Below are 12,491 nucleotides of genomic sequence, written 5' to 3'. Positions count from 1 at the left end.
GTCCGACTCTTCATGACCCCCTAGACCAGAGCACGCCAGGCACTTCTGTCTTCCACTGACTCCCACAGTTTGGTCAAACTCATGCTGGTAGCTTCAAGAACACTGTCCAACCATCTCATCCTCTGTCGTCCCCTTCTCCTTGTGCCCTCCATCTTTCCCAACATCAGGGTCTTTTCTAAGGAGTCTTCTCTTCTCATGAGGTGGCCAAAGTCTTGGAGCCTCAGGATCTGTCCTTCCAGTGAGCACTCAGGGCTGATTTCCTTCAGAATGGAGAGGTTTGATCTTCTTGCAGTCCATGGGATTCTCAAGAGTCTCCTCCAGCACCATAATTCAAAAGCATCAATTCTTCGGCGATCGGCCTTCTTGATGGTCCAGCTTTCACTTCCACACATTACTACTGTGAAAACCATAGCTTTTACTATACGGACCTTTGTTGGCAAGGTGATGTCTCTGCTTTTTAAGATGCTGTCTAGGTTTGTCATTGCTTTTCTCCCAAGGAGCAGGCGTCTTTTAATTTCATGCCTGCTGTCACCATCTGCAGTGATCATGGAGCCCAAGAAAGTAAAATCTCTCACTGCCTCCATTTCTTCCCCTTCTATTTGCCAGGAGGTGATGGGACCAGTGGCCATGATCTTCGTTTTTTTTATGTTGAGCGTCAAACCATATTTTGCGCTCTCCTCTTTCACCCTCAATAAAAGGTTCTTTAATTCCTCCTCACTTTCTGCCATCAAGGTTGTGTCATCTGCATATCTGAGGTTGTTGATATTTCTTCCAGCAATCTTAATTCCGGCTAAGGATTCATACGATACAATACCATACGATAATCTTGTCATTGTCGCATACAGAACAACGAAATTGAAAAAATCTGCAGCAGACATTCAAAAACCAAGCTATCCCAGCCTGGTTAGCCCCCTACAAACTCTGATACCCCATAATTAAATACAATATACTCCCATAGAGACTACCTTACACTGTGTTTAAAACCAAAATCGCATTTGGATAGAAACTGTTTCTCAGGCGGCTAGTCCTAGTCTTTATAACCCTGTCCCTTCTTCCAGAAGGCAGAAGTGGAAAGAGTTCATTTCCAGGGTGCGCACTATCCTGCGCTATCTCTGCAGCTTTCTTATGGCACCTGGAAGTGTAGATTTGATCCAAGGTGGAAAGAGTGCACCCAATTATTCTCTCCGCAGTCTTTGCAACCCTGGACAGCCTTGTTTTTCCCCTGACCGTGCAGCTCCCAAACCACACACACAGACCATAAGTTAATACACTCTCCACAGTACAATGGTAAAATGCCATCAACAGGTCGTTTGAGAGTCCCTAAGACGGTTGGATGGCTCCTTGTACGCCTCCTTCTGGCAACTCCTGCAGCCAGGCTGGTGCCAAACGTCTTGCTGTGCTTTCCTTTGGACCCCATCAGTGAGGCCGACAGAGGGGTCTTGTCGTCTGGGCAGCCCAGGACCTCCAGACACACAGCCCAGGCAGCAAAAACAAAGCGGGAGGCCGCAGTTACCAGTTACTGGCCTCTGCAGCCACAGCAGACGCTGTGATTCCCCAGCAGTTTGGCTTCCCCTCCAGAGGCACACTGCATTGTCTCTCGAGACAGACAGATGCCAAGAACATTTTATTCCACAGCTTGTCTGTTATGTGCATATTTCCATGTCACAAAGCCAGAGCCTTTTGTATGTAGGCAGTCAATAATTTGAACAGTAATAGCAATAATAATAAATGTTTCTGCATCCTCTGAGAAAGCAGCCACAGTGTGGGGTTTGGTTCTTGTTTCCAACAGATTGTCACCGAAGGCAAAGAATGCCGGGAAGCGGCTTCTGAATGTGATTTCCCAGAATACTGCAACGGGGTTTCCGCCAAATGCCCCCCGGATGTGTACAAGCAAAACGGGATGCCGTGCGGCACCAAGGACATCTGCTATTCGGGGAAATGCTTCAATGCTCACCAGCAGTGCGAAGAGATCTTTGGCAAAGGCAAGGCTGGCATGATTTAATACAAAATAGCTAGCAGCTTTGGGTCGTCCTGTACAGAGTGTCCCTAAATGTGCCTTGTTGGTTTCTCAGTTTTCCAATCTTCGGGTCTCCACATTTCCACTTCAGCTTGTGAAGAAGAAGAATAATTGTTATTATTATTATTTCCAGGTCCTCACAAAACCTAATCAGCATTTCAGAGCTACTTTCTCCTAATATACATTTTTGCAAAGTAATTTCCCTTAGCATAATACAGTTTTGCATATTTTGGCTAATTTTTATGCACACTTTGCCAGAGCACATGCATTTTCTCCTCCTTGGTGGGAAAAGTGCACTGCAACCTCCAGAGAGGTGTGAGTTTTGATGGATGGTTGTGTTTCTGTTTGCCCCTCATTTCAGAAAGTGTGATTTAGGTAGGTTCACATTTAAGGGCGAACTGGACTTTTAAGGAACTTCCCCCTCATCTCCACCTCTGCGATCAGGAATTTGTGAGTCTTCTCCTAGGAGGGACAAATGCTGTATCGATAAGGTTCCCTCTGGCAACCTCACACTGAATTTCTCGCTCTCGAATCTTTCCCTCTCATGCACAAATCAACAAATACTGAAACTGCCTGGGACCAGCCTTCCTGCTTACCAGCTCCTTTAGCCGCTGGCTGAGCTGCTGCGATGACACAGATTGTACACATATTATTCTAGCTGCATGGAGGAAACCGCCACAGTAGAACTTTCAGCTAACTTGGCTATGTTTTTGGAAGGACCCTTGGGGTTTCTTAAATTGTTATGGATGGGAGAGAAACATTTCACCCAAGTCCTTGAAGGAATCTGGTTGTAACTTACCCAAAGCATGCAAGTGGTATAGAATTCATATGCACCTCCTATGCACATGATGACCAATACTCTTCCACGGTAAAAAGGTAAAGGTAAAGGGACCCTTGACCGTTAGGTCCAGTCGCAGACCACTCTGGGGTTGTGGCGCTCATCTCGCTTTATGGGCCCCGGGAGCCGGCGTACAGCTTCCGGGTCATGAGGCCAGCATGACTAAGCCGCTTCTGGAGAACCAGAGCAGCGTACGGAAACGCCGTTTACCTTCCCGCCGGAGCGGTATCTATTTATCTACTTGCACTTTGACGTGCTTTCGAACTGCTAGGTTGGCAGGAGCAGGGACCAAGCAACAGGAGCTCACACTGTCATGGGGATTCGAACCGCCGACCTTCTGATTGGCAGGTCCTAGGCTCAGTGGTTTAACCCACAGCGCCACCCGTGTTGCCATATTTCAGAAGGTGAAAGTTGTTGAGCTTTTCCTGCAAAATCTCAAAAGTTCTTGAGCTATTTTTAATGAAATTCACCCAAAAAACCCTACACTTTCCGGCCGGATGCTGTTTGCGAGGTCCAAATACCGGCTATGTCTGGATGTGTGGCAACCCTACGGTAGAGGCTATTGCCCAAGCAGAGTTGTTTGGGACTTCAATCTGAAGTTCAGGAGGTCAAGCTGCAATCCCAAATTTCAATATCTTAAGTCTGTTGATTTCGGTGGGTCTGCTTTTGGCTATCACCATTTACCTGCTAGAGATGTGATGTGAAAGAAAAGAGGCCAACCATTTTAAGAGCTAGCCATTTCAATAAATTCAGATTATTTGGATGGGGTGGGGGGATGCCTTCCTTATCTTATTTGTGAACGTACACACACTTTGCTCCTGACAGATGCCCTCTCTCCCCCCTTTTCTCTGTCTCCTCTTTCTCCCAAATCCGAAGGTGCAAAAAGTGCTCCGCTGAGTTGCTACAAAAAAGTCAACGTGAGAGGAGATCGGATTGGCAACTGCGGCAGGAATAAATTTGGGTACAAGAAATGCAAAGAAGAGTAGGTTCTACCTGGGGGCAGGAGTCCAACCTGCTGGGTCCGATGCAAAGGGGGCGATTGATCAGTGGCATAGCGTGTGTTGCCAGTGCCCGGGGCGAGACAAGGATTGCGCCCCCCTAACCTTCTTGGGGGCGTCACGTGGGAGGCAACAGGTAGACTTCGCTGTGCCCCTGTGGAGGTCGCCTGCCAGTCGCTGCGTTCGCCCTCTCAGCTCAGCAAGCTCCTGGCTGGTTCTCCTTGGTGGGCAGCTGCAGTTGTGGCAGATATGCATATAGCTTTAAGTTTATCAGAGTTTATTTTTTGAAAGATTCTTCTTTAGAAGTTCTTAGGTTTATCTGTTAGCTGCCTGGGTCCCTGTCAGGGAAAAAAGGAAGGGTATAAACAAATGTATACATATGAGAACTTTTTTTATCCCCTCTCAGATTTAATACAGTTAGCAAGAAAAAGGCATACTCATATATTTAAGTTATACAGCGTATGAAGTAAGGGGCAGGGTGGGGGAAGTTACTAGGAAGATTGTGCCTGGAAAATATTGGCTCCAAGTGCCCAGTGGTCTTAAATTAAGGCACGACTCCTCTAGGAAGTTTCCTAGAGAAATCTAACTTTGTAGCTGCTTTTTGCTTTTTGGAATTTCATGTTTTTACTCAGTTTTAGGACCCAGATTCTTGGCAACAGATATATCCATCTTAAGGGGACTGGGTTTTCCCACTTAAACCATGAAGATGGAGCCATTCTGAAAACAAGTCACTAACCTTTAAAAACACATCATCGTCATCGGCACTGGAGGCAGGAGGGGTATCTTGTTGGGCCTTGGTAAAAATAGCCAGCCTAAAGCTCCCTTTCCTTAGGATGACCTTGTTCAGGGTCCATTTCTCCTGGTACAGAGCCAGTGCTGTCCCTGAAGAGCTGATAAAGGTTCCCCATGCAGAATATCTAAATTAATGGTTCTTATTAGTCTGAGTAGCGCCGAGTTAAAAACAAAAGAGGAATGTAAATGGGTAAAATTGATGGTAACTGCAGCCAGACAGGTTATAGCGAGTAATTGGAAAAATGCAGAAGAGCTAGGGGTGAACCAGTGGAGGAAAAAGCAGAATAATGTTATAATTTTAGAATATCTAACTGTGAAGATACACAGAATGAAAGGGTTTAAGGTCAGTGAGAAAGAGGAGGATTGGTTCGAGAAGATAATAAATTATTTGGGTAGGTTTGAACAATTCGGGGCAATTAAAATGTTAAAAGTTAAATAAACCTTGTGGATAGAGGAGTGTTAAGGTATATAAAATTGTACATATGGTTGATTTAAATATGTTATTATTGATTATGTATACCCAACGTATCAGCAGCCTGGGGGGGGGGTTTCACTGTTTGTGTTTGGTTGTTGGTTAAGAAAAAAAAGTTCCCCAAGCTTTGCCCTTAGTGAGATTAACAAGCCAGGTTGAATCTGGTGACCAGGCATCCTGGGACGGTCGCTCTGAGCGGAGAAGGAGCTGTACGTACTCTCGCTTTCCCTTCTCACTTTTCGTTGCAGAGATGTCCTTTGCGGAAGGATCCAATGCGTCAACATCAATAAAATCCCAAGATTTGCAGCCGAACACTCTGTAGTTCAGACCCCTATGGACAATCTATTGTGTTGGGGCATAGTTTCCCACAAAGGGGATGACATGCATGACGCTGGAGCGATAGCAGACGGATCAGTGTGTGATGACAACAAGGTGACGTCTGTTACCTCTGAGTAGGGCTGAAGGGGCAAGTCCTGGAGGGTTTCGGGCATGGGTAGGCAAACTAAGGCCCAGGAGTTGGATCCGACCCAATCGCCTTCTCAATCCGGCCCACGGAGAGTCCGGGAATCAGCATGTTTTCACATGAGTAGAATGTGTCCTTTTATTTAAAATGCATCTCTGGGTTATTTGTGGGGTATAGGAATTTGTTCATATATTTTTTTCAAAATATAGTCCGGCCTCCCACAAGTTCTGAGGGACAGTGGACCGGCCTCCTGCTGAAAAAGTCTGCTGACCCCTGGTTTAGGGGGATGGCCATTTTAGAGGTCACCATGCCTGGAGGCAAGATTGGCTACAGCGCTTCTGCAGATGGTTCTCTGCTGGGCGTGCTATGGCGTTCAGTCTTTTTACCTGGTTGGGCTGTCAGGAATCCGTGGCTTTAAAAAAATGCTGCAGTAATTATTATATATTGTCTTGGTTAAGAGTAGGCTAAACTCAATAAATAAGTATCCACCGAAGGGTTTGCCTTGACCTCACTAGATAATATGTTTAGAGAAGGCCAGATGGTAATTTTGTGGCTCTGCAAATCAACCTGTTGACATGCAGAGGGCCAGGAGGCTAGCTGATAAGCCCCAGCTGTGCCGTCTCCTTCCATCTGCCCGTGCTCCGACGTAAAGCAGCGACCTGGACTTCAGAAGCCAGGGCATGCTATTAGCCGAGTGTACTGCGCACACAGAATAGGCGTGAGGCTTGTGAAGTCATACTTTAACTACAGATTTATTAAACATAAATCAGAACAAAGAAACATGTCGTCTCTCCCTCATGTCGTCTCAGAGAGAACAGCAAAAGCAAAAGCTATACACAAACAGAAGTTCCCAGCATACTGTGCTGGAATGAAAACAGGCATGTAACACGCAACAATCTCATGCCTGTTCCTTAAGGTGGAATGGAAATCTCAACACAACCATCTGCCACAGGATGCATCTGCTCAGCAGTTTTCTGGATGTCTGCAAAAGTTGAAGAAATCGGGCTTTTCTGCTGCCCATTAACACATTGATATATCCTTTTTCCTAGATATGCATAAAAAGAGAATGCGTTGACCTGAAAGTTCTGAATTATGATTGCAATTTCACAAGATGTAACAACCAGGGGGTAAGTATCATAGGAGCATAGAATCGAAGAGTTGGAAGGGACACCAAGGGTCATCTAGTACCACCCCCCGCAATGCAGGAATGCTGCCCACATCTGTCCCTGGGTGGGCTCGAACCACCAACCTTCCAGTAATAATAATAATAATAATAATAATAATAATAATAATAATTTTTATACACTGCCCATCTGGCTGGGTTTCCCCAGCCACTCTGGGCGGCTTCCAGCATAATATTATAATACAATAATTCATCAAATATTAAAAGCTTCCCTAAACAGGGCTGCCTTCAGATGCCTTCTGAAATTCAGATTGTTGTTTATTTCCTTGACATCTGATGGGAGGGCATTCCACAGGGCAGGTGCCACCACCTGGTTCCCTGTAACCTCACTTCTCGCAGGGAGGGAACTGCCAGAAGACCCTCAGAGCTGGACCTCAGTGTCCGGGCAGAACGATGCGGGTGGAGACGCTCCTTTAGGTCTACTGGGACGAGGCTGTTTAGGGCTTTGAAGGTGAGCACCAACACTTTAATTGTGCTTGGAAATGTACTGGGAGCCAAAGTAGGTCTTTCAGGACCAGTGTTATGTGGTCTCGGTGGCCGCTCCCAGTAACCAGTCTAGCTGACACATTCTGGATTAGTTGTAGTTTCTGAGTCACCTTCAAAGGTAGCCCCACGTAGAGCGTGTTGCAGTAGTCCAAACGGGAGATAACCAGAGCATGCACCACTCTGGCGAGACAGTCCACGGGCAGGTAGGGTCTCAGCCTGCATACCAGGTGGAGTTGGTAGACAGCTGCCCTGGACACAGAATTGACCTGCGCCTCCATGGGCAGCTGCGAGTCCAAAATGACTCCCAGGCTGCGCACCTGGTCCTTCAGGGGACACGGTTCCCCCTTTCAGGATCAGGGAGTCCTCGGTCCACAGCCAGACACTCTGACCCATTGCACCACATGAGATAGGATGCTGTGGAAGGTCTGTAGCTAAGTGGCAGAGCAGCTGCTTTGGAAGCAGAAGGTCCCGGGTTCCAATTCTCCAATGGCAAACCCAGGTAGAGCTGGGGAAGAGGCCCCCTGCCTGAAATCCCAGAGACCCCATCGCTGTGGCAATACTGAGCTACCCAGCGGTCTGACTCAGGAGAAGGCTGCCTCCTGCATCGGAGCTGTAGAACATGGAAAAGATCTCGGAAGTAAATCCTTTGTTTGCTGCTCAAATGCCTGATGTATTTCAGTTCTGCAACAGCAACAAGAACTGCCACTGCAGTTATGGATGGGCCCCTCCCTATTGTGCTGGCAAGGGATTTGGAGGAAGTCTGGACAGCGGTCCCGCTCCGGAACTATCGAGTGAGTATCTTCTTCCTGTGGTCATCCCCAGTGACCGGCTGCATCTCTTACTGCAGAGAAGTTCGTACCTGTGCTGTTTCCCTGAACAGTCCAAGGAAATCTCTGGACCGCTGACACATCTTGCATCAGATCCAGTCTAGATTCCTAAAGTAGTGGTTCCCAAACTTTCTCCAGAAGTTCTTCTTTTCTGCAAACATTGCTGGATCCATTGGTATCTCTTTAGCAAGCTGCAGTTCTCAGAATTGAAAGAAACAGATTGCGCTGATATTTTTGTCTAAAATGCCGATTTGTGGTTCCTTAAAAAATGCCCGTAGGTCAGTTGCAGCTTTGCCTGTGCACTGGAACAACACCCCCTTTTTTGCATTCAATTATATAAATTACATTACAGTTGGTGTCCTGCGGGATGCAACATGTTCCATCCATCTTGGGGCTTTTGAAATTCGTTGTCTCCATGAGACGCTCGCAGGTGATAAAGTGGGCTCCTCTGCACTTTCGCTTGCCCCCAAGAACACCTCCCCCAGCTTATTTTATTTGTTAGGCTTATATACCCCTCTTCATCAAAAGGTATCAAAGTGGTTCACAGAGTAAAATACAAGATAAAGCACAAGTGAATTCAGCTTACCGCTGAATCAGAGCAAACGTCAATTGGGTTTTCTCCGGAATGGTATTTGTTGCAACTTAAGTGCTAAAGAGGGCGCAGGTGGCGCTGTGGTCTAAACCACTGAGCCTCTTGGGCTTGTCAATCAGAAGGTCGGCGGTTCGAATCCCCACGACGAGGTGAGCTCCCGTTGCTCGGTCCCTGCTCCTGCCCACCTAGCAGTTCGAAAGCACATCAAAGTGCAAGTAGATAAATAGGTACCGCTCCGGCGGGAAGGCAAATGGCGTTTCTGTGCGCTGCTCTGGTTTCGCCAGAAGCGGCTTAGTCATGCTGGCCACATGACCCAGAAAAACTGTCTGCAGACAAACGTCGGCTCCCTCGGCCAATAAAGCGAGATGAGTGCTGCAACCCCAGAGTCGTCCACAACTGGACCTAACGGTCAGGGGTCCCTTTACCTTTTTAAGGGCTAAAGAGTGGGTTTTCCTGGAAGAAAGTGGCAGGGAAGAGGGATGAGCCCAGAGTTTGGAAGTACAAAAATGAGATCCAGGATTGCTGATGGCTTAAGTGTATGTGTGTAAGTGTGTGTAATCTGTGTGTGTGTGTAATCTGTGTGTGTGTCCTTTAGCACTGAAGTGCAGAATATTAATTCCCTCTCTTCCTCTTTCTCTCAGACACTAGAAGGGTTGTAATGCTCGGCTCTATGCTTGGGATTGGCTTGCTTTTGCTGGCTACTGTTATAATGTTCAGGAACTCTATACAGACCTGGTAAGCAAAGCCTCCTTCATTCTTGCTCTATGGGATAAAAACATGTCTGTGCCACCAGTGTTAGAAACTCAGATATATAAGATAGTCGCCAAATGGCGCCTTAGCCCTGGATTATGGTTGCCACAACAAACGTCTAGGTGCCTTTTTTCCAGTGGGGTTTTGTTGTTATTATTAGTATTATTTTCATTTCTGTACTGCCTTATATTTCAAAGAAGGAAAAACTCAAAGCGTTAAGCATCCAGTAAAACAATCCAGAAAAAAAGCAAATTCCATCTTCAAGGAAAATATTTCAGATCCTTCTCTACGTGACACTTTGCTTTCCCCACATTTACTTGCCTACTTCATTTATAGAAGTCCTCTAGGAAGCCAGTGTGGAGTAGTGGTTAGAGTGTGGGGCTAGGACCTGGGAGATCTGGGTTCGAATCCCCACTCCACCATGAAGCTCACTGGTGACCTTGGAATCAGTCACCAGCCTCTTAACCAACTCACAGGGTTGTTGCAGGGATTAACTGAGGGGGGTGGGCTGAACCCTGCACTCCTTGGAGGAAAAGGTGGGATATAAATGCAATAAATAAACTCTCCTGCCAGCGGCGTAGCGTGGGTTGTCAGCACCCGGGGCAAGGCAAGTAATTTGCGCCCCCTAACCCCTAACCTGCCGCCACTGCCAGCTTCTTCTTGCTGCTGCCTGGGCTGGGGTGTTTACGGTAAGGTAGCCACGGCGGCGGCGGTGGGTCCATGTCAGGTGATCTGAGGCGAGTTGCCACTGGCGCTGCCGCCCAAACGACGCCGCTTGCCCGGAGGAGGAGGAGGGCAGAGAGGCGAGGAAAATGCAACATGGCCCAGCAGCAGCGGCGGCGGCGGCGGGGCTGTGAGGAGGGGCTGCCTGGCGCGCCCTCCGCAGCCCTGACACGCAGGGACCGCGGCGAGCGCTGAGAGCCGCTGCCAGCTCGTCGGTTCCGCGAGACATGGGGCTCTGCTACAGCCTGCGCCCGAGGCTCTTCGGCGACTCCAGAGGCGGCGAGCGCGCCCCCCCCAGATGTTGCGCCCGGTGCGGCCGGCCCCCCCTGCACCCCCCACGCTACGCCACTGTCTCCTGCTTACCTGCATAAGAAAGCTGGAGGGGCTAGCCAGATGCAGATGTCAGTCGCCAACCTGGTGTAATAAACGTAAATCTGCCCTTATTCCCTTATGGAGGACACAAGAGCCCTTAGAGAGTCTTTTGGAGAGGCCAACCAGAGAATATTGAGAAGCAAAGCAGCTAGTGAGCCTGATCTTTATTGATCAGTTGCAACAGGGTGCTCCCCTCACACACAGGAAAGGAGGAGGAGGACCCAGAACAAAGGTGTGCTCGCCCTTATATAGACATTTTAAATTGCCTGCCCTGGAGCTCAAGACCACCCCCAGACACATCATACCTACATCACAGAAAGGGCGGTCTACAACAGAAATCTGAGTGCGTTGTTTACCTCCTGTCTGGCAGATTACCTGTTAATGGTCACTTGACTGGATACCCTGGGGAGCCTGGCCAGTCTTTTGTAATGATGAATACTTAGTTCCTGAGCCAGGTCACAGGCTCACCCTATTCATACACAGACATACCCTTAAGACAGGATTTGTGAAGGAAAAGACAATGGGGAGGCTTTTCCATTTTCCTTGACCTTGCAGAGAAAGCATTTGGTCAGTTTGGGAGTCAAAAATTGTTTCAGTTCTGTTTTCCTGTGCTGCTTCAGACATGTGGTTTCTATATTGATGTACGTGTTTGCTTGGAACATTTATTTTATATATGTAAGACCTTAAATTTTTTATTTCACTGGCAACTGGAGCCCTCCACATGGTCGCAAAACATGCCTAGCACCTGGCTAATTTTGAACACTGCATGTTGCTTCCTTTCAAACTGGTCAGCCTGCCAGAGCGTCTTCATCTCATGAGCATCTCTCAGAAGAGAGGCAAAATGTACAAACACTAATCCTCTTTGTAAAAAAGAGAAACCTGCCTGCTCTTCTTTTTCCGCAGACACTCAGGCCTCTTCCTCAAACATGTTCCCTAGAAGCCAAACATAAGCAAAGGGAAGCACTGTGCACAGCATGTTTTTACCAGTTGACACAATTCCTCCTAAGATGTTTTCAGCCAGGCAACATGGCTGGCGTCTTGGAGAAAAAACCCTTTATAACAGCACACCTGAGTGAGAGAAGTCCTTTTAGTTTCAGCCTCTGGCCTGAATGCAGACAGAATGCCCATTCAACGCTTCTTGTTTCGCCACAACAGGTTTGGAAGACTAATCAGTGATAGAATATCCCCGAAACCTATCGATTCTGCTTCGGAAAGTACTGTAAGTTCCTGGAAGGTTCGAGAGCAGAAGGCCTTCTCACTGGGCTTTCCATTTTATTTTATTTTCTTTTAAAAATATATATATATACCGGTAATTGAAGAGCATCTAAGCACTAGAGCATGGGTAGGCAAACTAAGGCCCGGGGGCCGGATCTGGCCCAATTGCCTTCTAAATGCGGCCTGCGAAGGGTCCAGGAATCAGCGTGTTTTTACATGAGTAGAATGTGTCCTTTTATTTAAAATGCATCTGTGGGTTATTTGTGGGGCATAGGAATTGGTTCATTTCCCCCCCCCCCAAAGTATAGTCTGGCCCCCCACAAGGTCTGAGGGGCAGTGGACCAGCCCCCTGCTGAAAAAGTTTGCTGACCCCTGCACTATTATTATTATTATTATTATTATTATTATTATTATTATTATTATTTATTTATTTATTTATTTGTACCCTGCCCATCTGGCTGGGTTTTCCCAGCCGCTCTGGGCGGCTTCCAACAAAGATTAAGAATACATTAAGATGTCACACATTAAAAACTTCCCTAAACAGGCCTGCCTTCAGATGTCTTCTAAATGTCAGGTAGTTGTTTATCTCTTTGACATCTGGTGGGAGGGCGTTCCACAGGGCGGGTGCCACCACCGAGAAGGCCCTCTGCCTGGTTCCCTGTAGCTTTGCTTCTCGCAGGGAGGGAACTGCCAGAAGGCCCTCGGCGCTGGACCTCACTGGAGCAATACTCTCATCTCCTGTGGTTTCCAGCAAGTGGTCTTC

At 47.5% G+C, this 12,491-nt stretch overlaps 1 protein-coding gene across 2 annotated transcripts in view; it reads left to right on the top strand.

Annotated features, from left to right (window-relative positions):
- The window catches only part of LOC114595510 (disintegrin and metalloproteinase domain-containing protein 21-like), a 49,625-nt gene that overhangs the window by 34,631 nt on the left and 2,503 nt on the right, over positions 1-12,491 (top strand). Inside the window, exons 15-21 of one of the 2 annotated variants that reach the window (XM_028725798.2) lie at positions 1,790-1,982; positions 3,732-3,816; positions 5,366-5,549; positions 6,630-6,707; positions 7,929-8,040; positions 9,310-9,403; positions 11,669-11,732. In XM_028725798.2, coding sequence (XP_028581631.2) covers positions 1,790-1,982; positions 3,732-3,816; positions 5,366-5,549; positions 6,630-6,707; positions 7,929-8,040; positions 9,310-9,403; positions 11,669-11,732 — 810 coding nt within the window. Of the gene's footprint in view, positions 1-1,789; positions 1,983-3,731; positions 3,838-5,365; positions 5,550-6,629; positions 6,708-7,928; positions 8,041-9,309; positions 9,404-11,668; positions 11,733-12,491 lie in introns of both variants that reach the window. The other variant, XM_028725796.2, reaches the window with a different exon arrangement.

The sequence above is a fragment of the Podarcis muralis genome, chromosome 4 (assembly GCF_964188315.1).
Source record: "Podarcis muralis chromosome 4, rPodMur119.hap1.1, whole genome shotgun sequence".
Lineage (NCBI taxonomy): Eukaryota > Metazoa > Chordata > Lepidosauria > Squamata > Lacertidae > Podarcis > Podarcis muralis.
Note: the sequence above shows the minus strand (reverse complement) of the source record. Positions and strands in the feature narration are given on the sequence as shown.